Source organism: Bos grunniens, chromosome 7 (assembly GCF_055505025.1).
Source record: "Bos grunniens cultivar Pamir isolate PY7600 chromosome 7, Bosgru_T2T1.0, whole genome shotgun sequence".
Taxonomy (NCBI): Eukaryota; Metazoa; Chordata; class Mammalia; order Artiodactyla; family Bovidae; genus Bos; species Bos grunniens.
In genome coordinates, this window is record NC_141171.1 from 6,809,102 (window position 1) to 6,823,075 (window position 13,974).

At 54.7% G+C, this 13,974-nt stretch overlaps 1 protein-coding gene across 1 annotated transcript; it reads right to left on the minus strand.

Moving 5' to 3' along the window:
• Nucleotides 1-10,730: 10,730 nt before the first annotated feature.
• Nucleotides 10,731-13,124, minus strand: KLF2 (KLF transcription factor 2). Its single transcript, XM_086408657.1, has 3 exons — nt 12,955-13,124; nt 11,955-12,771; nt 10,731-11,410 (listed from the first exon to the last, which is right to left on the minus strand). Exons 1-3 carry the CDS (start codon nt 13,027-13,029, stop codon nt 11,235-11,237), a joined length of 1,068 nt encoding a protein of 355 aa, XP_086264783.1. The 5' UTR covers nt 13,030-13,124; the 3' UTR covers nt 10,731-11,234.
• Nucleotides 13,125-13,974: the final 850 nt, after the last annotated feature.

Genomic DNA, 13,974 nt, shown 5'->3' on the forward strand with positions numbered 1-13,974 from the left:
TGGTGGGAACCAGCCGTGCTTGATGGAACAGGCGCCAACTTCTGAGATGAGAAACCCTTCCTTTGACAAACCTCTGTGTGACTCAAAACGAACTGACGAGCCCCCAGTGAGCTGCCCTAAGTCACCCCGGGGTGCACTGAGGAAATGAGACATCAGGATGTATTTGAGGTTTGGGGTTCAACAGAAACACACTGGGAATGTGGAGAATTCTGCTCCCGAGAGCTGGAATTGGTGCCTCTGGGCACATTTTAAAGCCAAGTGAAAAATGGGGCTGGCTGGACTCCTGATCCTGGTTTCTCTCCTTGCTTTGAAATATCATAGAACCCCCGAGGCCACAGACAGCGGGGGGTTAGCCAAGGAGTGTGTCTTTCGGTCTTGGGACAGTCCCCAAAAGGCCAACTCGGGGTCAAGGTTGAAATCAGGGGTGTTGGAGGTGGAGGGCAATCCAGATGTACTGGAGAAGGCCAGACGGCAACCTCATGAACAATGAACAGCATCTGGCACTCGGAGGGTGCAGAACTATTTCCTGAATAACTGTGACAGTTTAGAGCCGCACGTCTCAAAGTATGGCTGAGCCAGTCCCCAGAGCGTGGCACAGATGTCAACTTCTGGGCCTTGCCTGAGCCCCCCCAGATGAGATTCAACTTCTTCTGGAGGAATGGAGGGGTAGGAAAGAGCGGAGGCTGAGGTCCCATAGTGTGGGGGAAGGAACCTGACTTTGATTTACTTTTCTGACCAGCCCAGATGGAAGCTGTCACTCTCAGAGACTGAGCAGTTGCCTGGGGCCACAGCCAGAAGACCAGTGTTAGAGCTGGGGTGACCTAGGCCACCAGACTCCAAGTCCTGTCTACACTGCCTACTGCATACAATGCCGCATTAGCATTAGCACAAACTCCTGGAGTTGATCAGAAATCCTGTCATCCCAGGAAGGCCTGAATTTGGGGTTTGGTTGCATATGAGGACCTGGGGACACAAGTGCTAGGCCCATTCGTGGGTACTGACTTCTCAACTGCCCCCCTCCCCTGCCATGTAGGTAGCACCCCTCACTCCTGGCTGCTCAGGCTTCACTGGATGAGGGTGCCAGGTACCCATGCAAGTGTCTCCACCCCAGTGAAGTCAGGCCTGCACGGTGGGAAGAAGAGGGTTTGCTGGGGGAATCAGGGCAGACTTCCTGGAGGAGGTGATGCTTGAGCTAGGCCTTGAAGGATGGACTAAGGTTTCCATGGATGCATGGAAAGGGCTTTTGAGCATCAGGGACAGTCTCTGCAAGGATGTGGGGTTGGGGAGGAGCCAGGGTGAGTCAGAGTGGTGGGGAGACAGAGATTAAGATGAAAGGTGAAGGGTGAGAGGGAAGAAGCAGAGGTTCAGAGGAGAGAGACTGCTGACCGTTAAAGACTGGAATGCAGAGTGTTTTCAGCATATTCTCAACAAGCCAGGGAGAAGCGTATCTGGATGGCTGGGGGATACTCTCAGAAGCAACCCCCATGTGAACCCCACCGGAGCCATGAGGAGCTGCCCTTGGGGGTTTGGGGGTCACTCATGTGCAGCGGGACAGGCTGCCATTCTGTAGGCCACACCCCTTTCCGAACCACAAGAAATCCCCTGGGGACACCAGAGACTTCACAGATCCCACCCCCCCCATATCTGCAGATGAGCCCCGGGTCCACACAGGCCCCCAAGCAAAGCCGGATGCGTGTCCTGCCTCCCCCCAGCCTTGGAGCTCAGGTCCCTGCAGCGAATCTCCCACCTCTGGGATTTGCTGGCTCTATCTTGAAGCAGGTCTCTCTGTACTATTGTTACTTCATTTCCACGTATTTCCAAGGTTGCCAGCTTTCTCGTGTTTGGGGTTTCTAATTTCATTCCACTGTGGTCGGAGAACATACTTGGTATTATCTCAAGCCTCTTCAATTTGTTGAGGTTGGTTGGTGGCCCATCCTGGGGAATGTTCATGTGTATTCTGCCGCCTTTGGGTGGAGTGTTCTAGACACGTCTGTTCAGTCTTGTTGGTTTCCATGCCTGCATGTTCAGTCGTGTCTGACTCTGTGACCCCATGGACTGTAGCCTGCCAGACTCCTTTGCTCATAACATTTCCAAGGCAAGAATACTTGAGTGGGTTGCCATTTCCTCCTCCAGGGGATCTTCCCGACCCAGGGATCGAACCCACGTCTCCTGCATTGCAGGCAGATTCTTTACCACTGAGCCATCAGGAAAGCCCAATTGGTTTCCAGACTCCCTCTATCGAAGAAGAACAAAAAAACAGTGGTGGAGGGGAGAGAAGAACAGAAAGGCTTGTCAATAACATGTTCTGTTCACGCTGATCTAGGTTAAAACAGAGCAGGTCCTGGGAAGCAAGGGCCATTGGCAGGCACTCGGCCTGTGTGTCTGGCTCTTGTGACTCAGGGCAGCCAAGGGACCCAGGAGGTCTGGCTGGCCGATCCCACTGAGTGGCCTCTGCTGCTTCGGCGTGAAGGCAGATGATGTTGGCCTAGCTCAGGCCCTGGCCTGGTGGAGGGTCTCGTGGTCTGGCCTCCAGGCGTCTGTGCGCCCTCTCGAGAAGGCTGTCCTGGACCTTCTGCACCTGGTAGGGTCGGGTACTGGCTTCACACAGAGCATCTTGTAGGCTGAGCGGGCAGGCGGGTGTGCCGGGTGTGAGCGGCACCTCTACCGCAGGCCGGTCCAGCTCCCTGGGCCTCTCAGCCTCTCTGCACAGCCTGTGCTGCTGCGAAAACACAATTTCCGGACCACCCCAAAGGCAGGCCACTGGCAGCGCTCCCCTCCCCTCTGCTGTTGCCCCCATTTTACAGAGGAGGAAACCGAGGCGCAGAGTGTGGCTGGTTGGAGTTGACGGTGGTGAGCTGGTGTTGATGAGAGATGGGCGCCTTGAGCGATTTGCAGCTGGGCCTGGGCGAGCTGCTCAGAAAAGAAAAACATCCGAGTTTCCGAGAAGCGGTGAATAAAGCTTTCAAAAGAAAACAAGAGATCCAGGATTCTACTTCTGGGTCGATCGCCAAAGAACTGAAAGCAGGGTCTCAAAGACATGTGTGCATACCCATGTTCATGGCAGCTCTACCCACAGCAGTCAACACGAGAGAGCGGCCCAAGTGTCCATCAGTGGATGAAAAGATACACAAATGTGGGCTATCCACACGAAGGAATATTAGCCTTAAACAGGAAAGAAATTCTGAACTATGTGATAGCATGGAAAAACCTCGAGGACATGATGCTGAGTGAGATAGGCCAGCCTCAAAAGGACATATGTGGTGTGGCTCCACTCACACGAGGTCCCTAAAGTAGTCAGATTCATAGAGATAGAAGGTAGAGAGAAGGGTGCCAGGGCCTGGGGTTGGAGCTGGGGAGTTTGTGTTGAATGGGGTCAGAGGTTCACTTGAGGAAGATGAAAAATTTCTGGAGATGGATGGTGATAATGGCTGAACCACAGTGTGAGTGTTTAATGCCACAGAACCATATGTACACCTAATACTGGTTAAAATGGTTGATTTGGGGACTTCCCTAGGGGTCCAGTGGTTAAGACTTTGCCCTCAGATGCACGGGGGGAAGGTTTGATCCCCAGATGGAGAGCTAAGATCCTACCTGCCATGCAGCCATGAAACCAAAACATAAAATGGGGCCAATATTGTAACAGGGCTTCCATGGGGGCTCAGATGGTGAAGAATCTGCCTGCAGTGCAGGAGACCCGGGTTTGAGAGTGGGCACACACACACGCACACACACACAGAATTGTAACAAATTCAGTAAAGACTTTAAACATCAGATCGGATCAGTTCAGTCGCTCAGTCGAGTCCAACTCTTTGCAACCCCATGAATCACAGCACGCCAGGCCTCCCTGTCCATCACCAACTCCCGGAGTTCACCCAGACTCACATCCATCGAGTCAGTGATGCCATCCAGCCATCTCATCCTCTGTCGTCCCCTTCTCCTCTTGCCCCCAATCCCTCCCAGCATCAGAGTCTTTTCCAATGAGTCAACTCTTCGCATGAGGTGGCCAAAGTACTGGAGTTTCAGCTTTAGCATCATTCCTTCCAAAGAAATCCCAGAGCTGAACTCCTTTAGAATGGACTGGTTGGATCTCCTTGCTGTGCAAGGCACTCTCAAGAGTCTTCTCCAACACCACACTTCATGGTCCACATTAAAAAAAAATCTTTAAAAAAGGGTTAGTTTTGTTATGTGTACTTTTGTTGCTGTTGTTCAGTCGCTTAGTCGTGTTTGACTCTTTGTGACCCCATGGACTCCTGTCCTTCATCATCTCCTGGAGTTTGCTCAAACTCATGTCCATTGAATCGGTGATGCCATCCAACCATCTCATCCTCTGTCGTCCCCCTTCTCCTCCTGCCCTCAATCTTTCCCAGCATCACGGTCTTTTCCAATGAGTCGGCTCTTCACATCAGGTGGTACTTCAGCTTCAGCGTCAGTCCTTCCAAGGAATATTTAGGGTTGATTTCTTTTAGGATTGACTGGTTTGATCTCCTTGCTGTCCAAGGGACTTCCTAGAGTCTTGTATTTTATGACAGTGAAAAAAGAAAGAAAACAAGAGATGGACGGGAGGAAGATGAGGAAATGGAGAAGACAGAGGATGGATATGGTACTCAGTCCTGAAGCAGGGTCTTGTCAGAGTCCCTGTCCCCATTTTCTCTGAACTGTGTGACTCCTAGAACAGTGAGCTCACTTCTCATGGTTGGTCTCAGCCAAGGTCCCACCCAGGGAGCCCCCTAGTCAGAACCAGCCTCCAGGGTCTGGGGTGAAAAATACTAAGGGAACCAAGAGAAGAGTAGGGAAGGGTGTGTGGCCTCAGAGAGAAAGGGGGGTGCCTTCCCGGCCACAGTCATGGTGCAGGAACCATGTTAATGGGCTTGAGGGACATGGCACAAGGCTGGGGGTCACCCTGGCCTGCATCCTTCTGTGGCTCCCACTGCCCTTCAGTCCTGCATCCCGGACTCACCCCTGCCTCCTCCTGTGGGTTCCAGCCAGATCCACCTTCTCCCTCTTGAAAGCCCCCTAGGTGGGACCTCCATCCACCCCTCTGCCTCCCAGGTGGGTCAATCCATAAGCCCTAGCATTGGAGGCAGGATCAGTGGTGGTCCCACAAGGCTGAGTCAGCTATGTCCTCTGAGAAGCCCAGCAGAGGCTCAGGGGCCTGTGGAGGAGGCCAGTGGGGCAGGGTGCAGAGCCGTGTGGGACTGGATGGCCGCTGGGTCAGCCTTGGGGATCTGGGTGAGGATGTAGGGGGACAGCACTCCAAGAAACTCTGGCTTTTCCTGCTGTGTGGCCTCAGGCGGGCTCCTCTCTTCTCTGAGCCTCCCTGTGCACTGCTCACCTCCCTGGCACATCAAAGAGTTCATCGGCCCTGCCCGCCCCAGTTCCACCTATTTGGGTAACATTGGCCAACGTGCAGTCAGGCCCGGAGGAGCCCAGTCATTTGAAAGAAGTCAAATGGTTGGTCTCAGCCAAGGTCCCACCCAGGGAGTGTGGTCCAGCAGGAGGATGGCATTGAATCCTCTACCCCAGAGAGTGTGTAAGGTTAGCTGGACAGACAGGGCCTGGAAGGGCAAGGAGCAGCTGGCCAGCATTTCCAGCTGCGTGAATGGCAAGTGCAAAGGCCCTGAGGCAGGGCTGGAAGGCATGTCTGTTTATTGGCAGAGCCGCGTGTGGCCATACATGTAACCCTGCCCCCACCCGCTCTCTCTTCTAAAAGAAGAATTAAAATGGGTGGAGGATGGGGCATTGAGGTTTGCCTCCTCCCTCTGCCTCTCTCATGAACTAGAGTGAACCTGGCCTTCTGAAGGTGCACAGTGAAGGGAAAACCCCTACCTTCAGAGCGGGAGTCCTAGCACCAGTGAAAGACTCTGGGAAACACCTCCGGGCCTCAGTTTCCTCTTCTACAAGGACAGGGAGAGGATGCCTCTGAGGGGCTTTCCCCTGGGTCAGATCGACAAGCAGAGGTGTTGGGACTTGAGATTCCAGGGCCAGCTTCTTTCCCCTGGTGTCTGGTGACAGCCAGTGGGGCCCCCGCCCCTTGCCTGGTGGCCTCCTGCCTGTCCCCTGAAGATCTGGTGGTGTCTGGCTTTGAGGCCTCAAATATTCCCCCAGTACAGCTTGGCTTGGCTGCTACTGGTGGCTATGGGAAGAAAGCAGGGAACAACATTTCACATCTGGAGAACAGCAGGTGCAAAGGCCCTGAGGCAGGACTGAAGAGGAGCATGTCTGGTAGACAGTAAGGAGAAGAGTGTGGCTGACGGAGCACGTAGGCATGAAAGAGAGCTGGGCAGGAGGAGGTGGGGCCCCACAGACCGCAGTGAAATCTTTGGACTTATTCTAGAATGATAACAACCTGCTATATGATACCATCTGGTTTTACTGGGGAGGTGAAATTGTCCCCAGTATGTGGCCCATGTAGAGGAGCCCCTGGGTCCAATGCCCTAGTTGGTCTGTGTTTTGGCTGCACGGGGCCTTTGCTGTGGCATGTGAACCTTCTCTGGTTGCGGCAAGCTGGGGCCGACTCTCTAGCTGCAATGTGTGGTCTTCTCATCATGGTGGCTTCTCTTGTTTCAGAGTATGGGCTCTGGGGCACACAGGCCTCAGCAGTTGGAGCTCGCAGGCTTTAGAGTGTGAGCTCAGTAGTTGTAGGGCACAGGCTTAGTTGCCCCCATGGCACATGGGATCTTCCCAGATCAGGGATTGAACTCATGACTCCTGCATTGGCAGGCAGATTTTTAACCACTGGACCACCAGAGATGTTCCCTTCTTTTGCTTTTTATTGCAAAATCTCAAATAAGTCCATCCACCCAGTTAGGCTCCCTTCCGCCAGACACCTATGTTTCCTGAGCCTGCTCCTCTTTGCCCAAGATTTTCTGGAATATGAGTTTTCCAGGATATTCAGAGGGGAGCCTCTCAAGGACTCACTGGGGGCTTCCAGGCCCGCCAGGTAGTGTGCAGGAAGAAGAGGGTGAGTTTGATGCAGTTTAGCATGTAGGTCTTTCCAGGTGTGGATAGGAGCTGTGACATCAAGATTGGGCCAACCTGGGTTTGAACCCAGCCTCCACCACCTACCCCTGCACAGGGCTAAGGGCTAGCCTTCCTCTGTTGGTGCCCACTATCCACATTTGGAAGATGGGGGTGGCTATTCTCTGCCCCCACACACCACAGCTTAGTGGGAAGGTTGAAAGAGAGAATTTGTGTTAAGGGATAAAAGTACCTGCCCCAGCCAAGAGCTCAGCTCAAGTTCTCACTGCCTTAGTCACTCAACAAACACTTGTGGATACTGGCTCTGGGTAATGAGGTGAGGCTGAATCACTTCTGCTTCCCCAGAACTCTGCTCAGGACTGAGGTATTGGGAGTATTTGCTGAATGAATGCGTGGAAGAGAGAGACAGATTGAGAGAGACAGAGAATGGGACAGAGGTGGAGAGAAGGAAAGGAAGAGAGATTGAGAGAAAGATTATCAGCTATCTATGCATCCTTCATATGTATCTATCATCTATCCATCTATCCGTCATACCTATCTATCCATCATCTATCTATCCATCCATCCATTCATCATATCTAACCATCATCTATCCATCCATCATATCAGCTATCATCTGTCTATCCATCCATACATTCATCCATCATATCTATCCATCATATCTATATATCCATCCATCTATCCAGTCATCTATCCATTCATTCATCTATCCATCCATCATCTATCTGTCCATCCATCTATTCAACTATTCATCTGTCCATTCATTATATCTAACCATCATCTATCCAACCATCCATCATATATATCATCTATCTATCCATACATTCATCCACATTCATCCATCATATCTATCCATCATATCTATATATCCATCCATCCATCCAGTTGTCTATCCATTCATTTATCCATCATATCTATCCATCTATCATCTATCTATCGATCTATCATCTGCCCATCCGTCATATCCATCTATCTGTCTATCTGTTTCTATATCTAGAGACATGTCACACACCTACTCAGCATGAGTCCAGGCACCTGCCTCGTGCTGGTGCCTCTGAAAACCATTCATCACTGACCTGTCGCCTTGAAACTCTGTAGGGTGTGGCTGAATCTGGGTGCTAGCTCAGCTTTGCTGATGGGGTAGGGTGCTGAGTCAGGCGTGTACTGGGACTCACCTCCTCCTCTGAAGGCTCTCCCTGCCCCCATTTCACACCACATCATTCTGCAGGATGCCTGGACCTCCCTGACATACAGGAAACTCCTGTGAGAAAAACAGCTCCTATATCTTTCTCCCATCACTGGAGTCACTCTTGGGAGAGCATTTTGGGCAATACCCAAAGCCCTCCAAAACTGTTATCTTTTTCAACCCTAGGGGGACAATCTGAAATATGGCCCAGCATGTATATACAGATGCCCAGTGCTTGTCTGCATAAGCAACTCCTGGCCCATCTAAATGGAATATTATGCAGCCATTTAAAATGATGATAAAACCATATCATGGAGGAAAATAGATGGAAAAATAGTTATAATCTTTCCTGGAAAAAAGCCAAAAGATACAGTGATAGTCACAGGCATGTGAAAACAGCTCAATCACTGACCAGCAATCCCTTTCTCCAAAAAACCTTTGATAGGAACTGGGTTATCGAATGAAGGGCAAAACTTATTTCTTTTTTTTTCTGGTTTAATACTTTGTATTTTCTCAAGTGGACACCAGGAAGGAAAAGTGTTCTGCATCTTCTCACAGGGATGGAGACGGGGCCCAGCAGTGAAGTTTTATTCATACTTTTATCTGGGTAGCATCATCTATCATGGAAGCTTGATCCCTGAGATGGAGCCCCCTCCTTGCTGATAAAAGTGATGAATGAAGATGATCGTTTAGGAACCTGAGCATTTCAACTGTGACATTAACGACACTGGGACCGAATGACTCTCTGAGGAGCGAACTGCCTTGGGTCTGCTACAATGCTTCTGCGGCATCCCTGGCTCCCGCCCACTCGATGCAAGAAGCATCCCCCAGTTGTGGCAACCCCAAATATCTCCAGACCAGGTTGCCACTGGCTGAGAACCACTCATCTGGAAGATGTTAGTCAAGCTTTGGGTTTCAGAAAGGGGCAGAGAAAACAATAAGCGAGGGTTTCTGCATTAATCAGTGCGAGCCGGCTCTTTGCAGGCCTGTGTCTCTTGCCGAAAGGTACAGCTGTGTAGGAGCCTGACACTTTCTATTGTATCAGTCAGAGGTACTCAGGAAACAGAAACTTCAGCAGCATCAGTCCCTTCACAAGTAGCCTCTCACTGGAGCCAGAGGCCTCTGGGAGGTGTTTTCAAGCCAGTGAGAAAAATGGTTTTACCCCAAAACTCAATAAGAAAGATCAGAGGACCCTACCAAAAATTACTTAAAATCTCTTTCAAGTCATTCTTCTATTCCTATTGCCTCTGAAACCAGCTCTGAGCAAAGAGGGGGTGTTTCCAGAGATGGAGGGGGCCAGTGCTCTGCTCTGGAATCGTTTTTGTTTTTTTGCAAAAGCTGCAGAGAGAGGATACAGAGGCTCACACACACACACTCGCATGCCCTGTATCGCTAGCGGAAGTGGGTCCAGGCTATTGACTCAAGAAAGATGAATCAGATTGTCATCTTCCATTTCTGCTTTTTGTGGATTGCCAAACACTCTCAGCTGTTTCCAGGGCTGCTGGGGAGGCGGGGAGCGGGGGTGGTGGTGGTAGGAAGGATGAAGAGAGGGAGGGAGGGAGGAAATCCCAGCCTCTGTCGCAACAGGGCAAGAGTGTTTTTAAAACAGGCACTGCTTACAAGCTATTTTCACTTTCTGCAAACAACTTGTGCAATTGTTAGTGGCCATAGTTACCCACCCAGGGCTCCGAGAAGGGGGAAGAGGGGGAACCTGGCAGGGAGCGGTACCTCCGTGCCTGATCCGAGGCATCCAGGGGGCTGTGTGGGGATGCTGCCTTGCTCACGACTTCTTGAGTGGACACCTCCAACCACCAAGGCTGGGGCTCTGATGTGACTCTGTCACACAAAGGCTGCAGGGGAGGGTCTTCTAACCCTCCAACACCAGCAGCAGGTGGCTTGTTACAGAAATCCCTCTAGTGGGATCTGGGGACCCTTGGGAGGCAGACAGACCAGGTTGACACCTTGACATCACTGTTCCATAGCTATCTCTCTGGGCCTCTTGTTTTCTCCTCTGGAAAAGAACACTCACCATTCATGACCCTCAAACATGGATTTCATTTTTTTTTCCTAACAGGATGGGGAACTCATCTTTAAAAAAAAAAAAAAATTCTACTAAAAGGCAAGACTAGTGAAAGGCAATGAAGGTCAGAAACTCAGCATTTTACCCCTTCCAAAAAAAAAAAAAGTCTGTGCTTTACAAAAGTTTGGCTAAAACCTCAGAAGCTTCCAAAAAGAGGTAAGACTTTTTTCAGCCTAGAGAAGGCCACGTCAGTGGGACCAGCAAGCAGTTTCTCCAGCTCTAGGGAAAAGCAGGCAATTTATGGTTCAGGGAACAACCTTAAAATAACTCCTTCAGTCCTAAAATGCAGTGTTTAAATTTATAGAAAAACCCACAGGTTCCTGGCAGCTGGGGGCTGCAACTGGCAACCCCGGGTGCTAGCTGGGGCCGGACCCCCCTCACCCAGACACTGCCAGGCTGCCCTCCATCTAAGCTGCCTGTCCCCACATCCTCTCACCCCTCCCAACTGTCCCAAGCCCCCAGTTATCCAAGCGGCCAGACCAGGGCTGTGATTTTTTTTCAAACGATGCAAAACTTTTTTTTTAATTAGAAAAAACAGTAAAATCTTATAAAAATGTTCTACCAGGTAGTCAAAATGCCCACTTGTCTCATTTACAATAATACAATATGTCACAGTTTCTATGTACAATATTATAAAAAAGGTTGCACAGTACAAGTTAAGGCGTTATTTTTCACAAGGCATCAAGCCTCGATCCTCTAGTGTAGACCCGGTGGGGCCGGGGGAAGACGACGCTTAATTATTGCACCATTTTGAAAACAAAACTCGTCAAGGAGGATCGTGGTCTTCTCCCACCGGGCCTTCAGTCTCTGCTGGGGGTCGGGCATCGTGGGGGGGGGGGGTGCGGAGAGGAGCACCCCCTCGGTGGCCACGCTGTGCCTGGCCCCGGTCCTCTGGGTCCAATAAATACCAGTCACAGTTTGGAAGTGGGCCGTGCCCGGCGCGTGGGACCCGCCACGGCCGCGCGCGGGTGGGGGTGGGGGGCGTCCGGGCTACATGTGCCGCTTCATGTGCAGCGCCAGGTGGTCGGAGCGCGAGAAGGCACGGTCGCACAGGTGGCACTGGAAGGGCCGGTGGCCCGTGTGCTTGCGGTAGTGGCGCGTGAGCTCGTCCGATCGCGCGAACTTCCAGCCGCAGCCTTCCCAGTTGCAGTGGTAGGGCTTCTCGCCTGCAGGGAGAGGGCGAGAGCCGGTCTTAGCTTTCCTCCTGCCGGAGACTCCCGGTACTCACCCCGCTGCTTAGTGCGGGCTAAGTGTGGCTACTCGGGTGCGCACATCCTACCCCTAACCAGCTCTCCGAAGTGCTCCCGGCTACTTTTTAAACCTGTAGGCATCCTAGGCACATTATCCCTCACTCCCCGGTCTCGCGATCCTCACTCCCCCGGGGTCCGAGGCGCACCCTGTCCGCTCCTCCTCGGTGTCTAGAGCCAAGCCCCCAGGGGGCTCCTAAGCCTGCACTCTCTCCGCAACAGTCTGAGACACAGGGTTCCCCTAGGTTTCCTAAGTGCTCACCCTTGCCCAAAGTCCCGAGCCACGCTCCCAGGAGGATCTAGGGGCGCACTCACGCCCCAGGTTCCCGAACCACGCCCCCAGGGGGCTTTCTAAGACCTAGCCCACTGCCCAACCCTTGGGCTACGCCCTCTGGGGGTTCCTAAGCATGCCCTTCCTCTAGCGCGCCCTCGCAGTGGTCCCCAGCCCGAGCTCGCCGCCCACCTGTATGCGTGCGCAGGTGCGCCTTGAGGTGCGAGCTCTTGGTGTAGGTCTTGCCGCAGCCCGCGTAGCTGCAGGTGTGAGTGGCCGTGCGTTTCCGCGGCCAGGACCGGCGGCCGCGCTTGGGCTTGGCCTCCAGCAGCTCCAGCGGAGACGCAGGCGGCGTGAGGAGACCTCGGGCAGCGGGTGGCGCCAAACCCAGAGCCGCGGCGGCGGCGGCCGCGTCGTCAAAGAGACCGAAGGCGGCGGGCGCGGACGGCGCGTAATGCAGGCTGGGCCCGGGCGCGCCGAAGCCAGGGCCGCCGAAGGGAGGCGGGAAGGGGGCGCGCGGGCCGGGTGCAGGCAGGCGCGCGGGGCCATCGGGACTGAGCGGTGGCGTGTCGGCCGGTGGCGGGGGCCGGCCCCCGGGGCCTCGCATGCACGCGGCTGCCGGGCCCGGGGCACCCTCGCGCTTGAGGCCCCGTGGTCCGCGGGCCAGGCCGGGCGGGCAGCCGTAGCCGCCGCCGCCACCGTCCGCCTCGGGGGGCTCAGCCTTCACCAGGCGGCCCGGCGGCGCCAGCAGAAAGCGACCGTGCAGCGAGGGTCCCGGTGGCACGTCCAGTTCGGGCCGCAGCAGCTCGGACACCAAACCGCCCGCGGGGGCGCCATAGGGAGGCGGCGCGCCAGGGTCCGGGTAGTAGAACGCAGGCGGCGGGGGCGGCGGGGGCTCTGGGGCGGACTCAGTTCCCAGACCGTCCAGCCCCATGGACAGGATGAAGTCCAACACGCTGTTGAGGTCGTCGTCGGTGCCGCCTGCCTCGGGCTCGGTGCGCGGCCAGCGCTGCGGGTGACAGGGCGATAGGCGCGGGCGTGAGCGCGCGGTGGGCGGAGATCGCAGCCCGCTACCCGCCTTCCATTACCCTGAGCCCGCAGTGCCTGCCGCCTGCGTTCTCCTACCCCGCAGCCCACGTTCTGCTACCCTGAGCCAGCCGCCCCCGCCGCCCGCGGTCCCTGCCGCCCTCACCTCCTGCAGGCCGCGCTCCCGGCACGGGCTAGCGAAAGTGGAGAAGGACGGGAGGATGGGCTCGCTCAGCGCCATGGTTGGGACTTGGGGCTGACGCGGACTCGGGACACCGGTGAGTGGCTGCCCGAAGCCGGGCTGGTCGGGGCGCGGGCGGGCGGGGACGGCTCTGCGGGCCGCGGCCGGGCCCGCCCAAGCCTTATAGGCGCGGCGCGCGCGGGGGCCGGGCCAAGGCGGCGGCGGCGGAAACGCGTCCCGGATGGGGACGAGCTCCGGGCGCAGCCTAAATTTAGCCGCGGTATATAAGCCGGCGGGCGGCGGCGGCCGTGGCCACTGAGGCCGCCAGGGCCCTGCACGGCCGGCTCGGCCCCTAGCGCAAGCAGCCAGGCCGCTCCCCCACCCCGGGCCCGCCCCCGCCCGTCTCCCAGGCGACGGCGTCAACACAAGCTCCACAACAGCAGCGTGACGCTCAGGGATCCCCGCTGTCCTGTCCTGGGCTCCCACCTGCGTGAGGACCCGGAGCGGGGGATGGCATCGGGGACCCGGGACTGTGAATGGACCGGGATCCCCGACGGATGGGGAAATGGGCCCCGCAGTCACAGAAGGGTCCCCAGAATCCTTGATGGATGGGGGTAATGGGTCTGGCGAGCTCAGGGTGGTGTTCCCTCGACTCCTGATGGATGGAGAGACTCTGCGGCTCATTTCCTTGGGACCCACCAAGCCCTGATCACTGCTAGGCCCACCACTCTGCTTTCATGATGATATCAAGAAGTGTTAAATTTTTGAGACTCTCCGTCTCAAAGAAGCCCTTCAGGGAGGGGAAACTGAGATTCCAGACGTGGTGGGAGAGGCTTGAGGTCTGACAGCTGTCCACAGGCTTCGTGCCTTTTCTGACTCATGTAAGTGAACAGACTCAAGACAAGGAATCTGACAACACAGACCCAGAACCAGCGGGGCCAGTGGCAACAAGCCTCCCCTGGGAGCATCTTAAACACGGCCTCCTAGGTGCCCCACGCCATGCTT

Bases quoted from the DNA above. Each gene is read 5' to 3' on its own strand.
- KLF2 (XM_086408657.1), bottom strand. From the start codon at position 13,029: ATGGCGCTGAGCGAGCCCATCCTCCCGTCCTTCTCCACTTTCGCTAGC. The intron at 12,772-12,954 runs GTGAGGGCGGCA...TGTCACCCGCAG, and splicing joins GGGAGCGCGGCCTGCAGGAG to CGCTGGCCGCGCACCGAGCC. The intron at 11,411-11,954 runs GTGGGCGGCGAG...CTCTCCCTGCAG, and splicing joins GCACCTGCGCACGCATACAG to GCGAGAAGCCCTACCACTGC.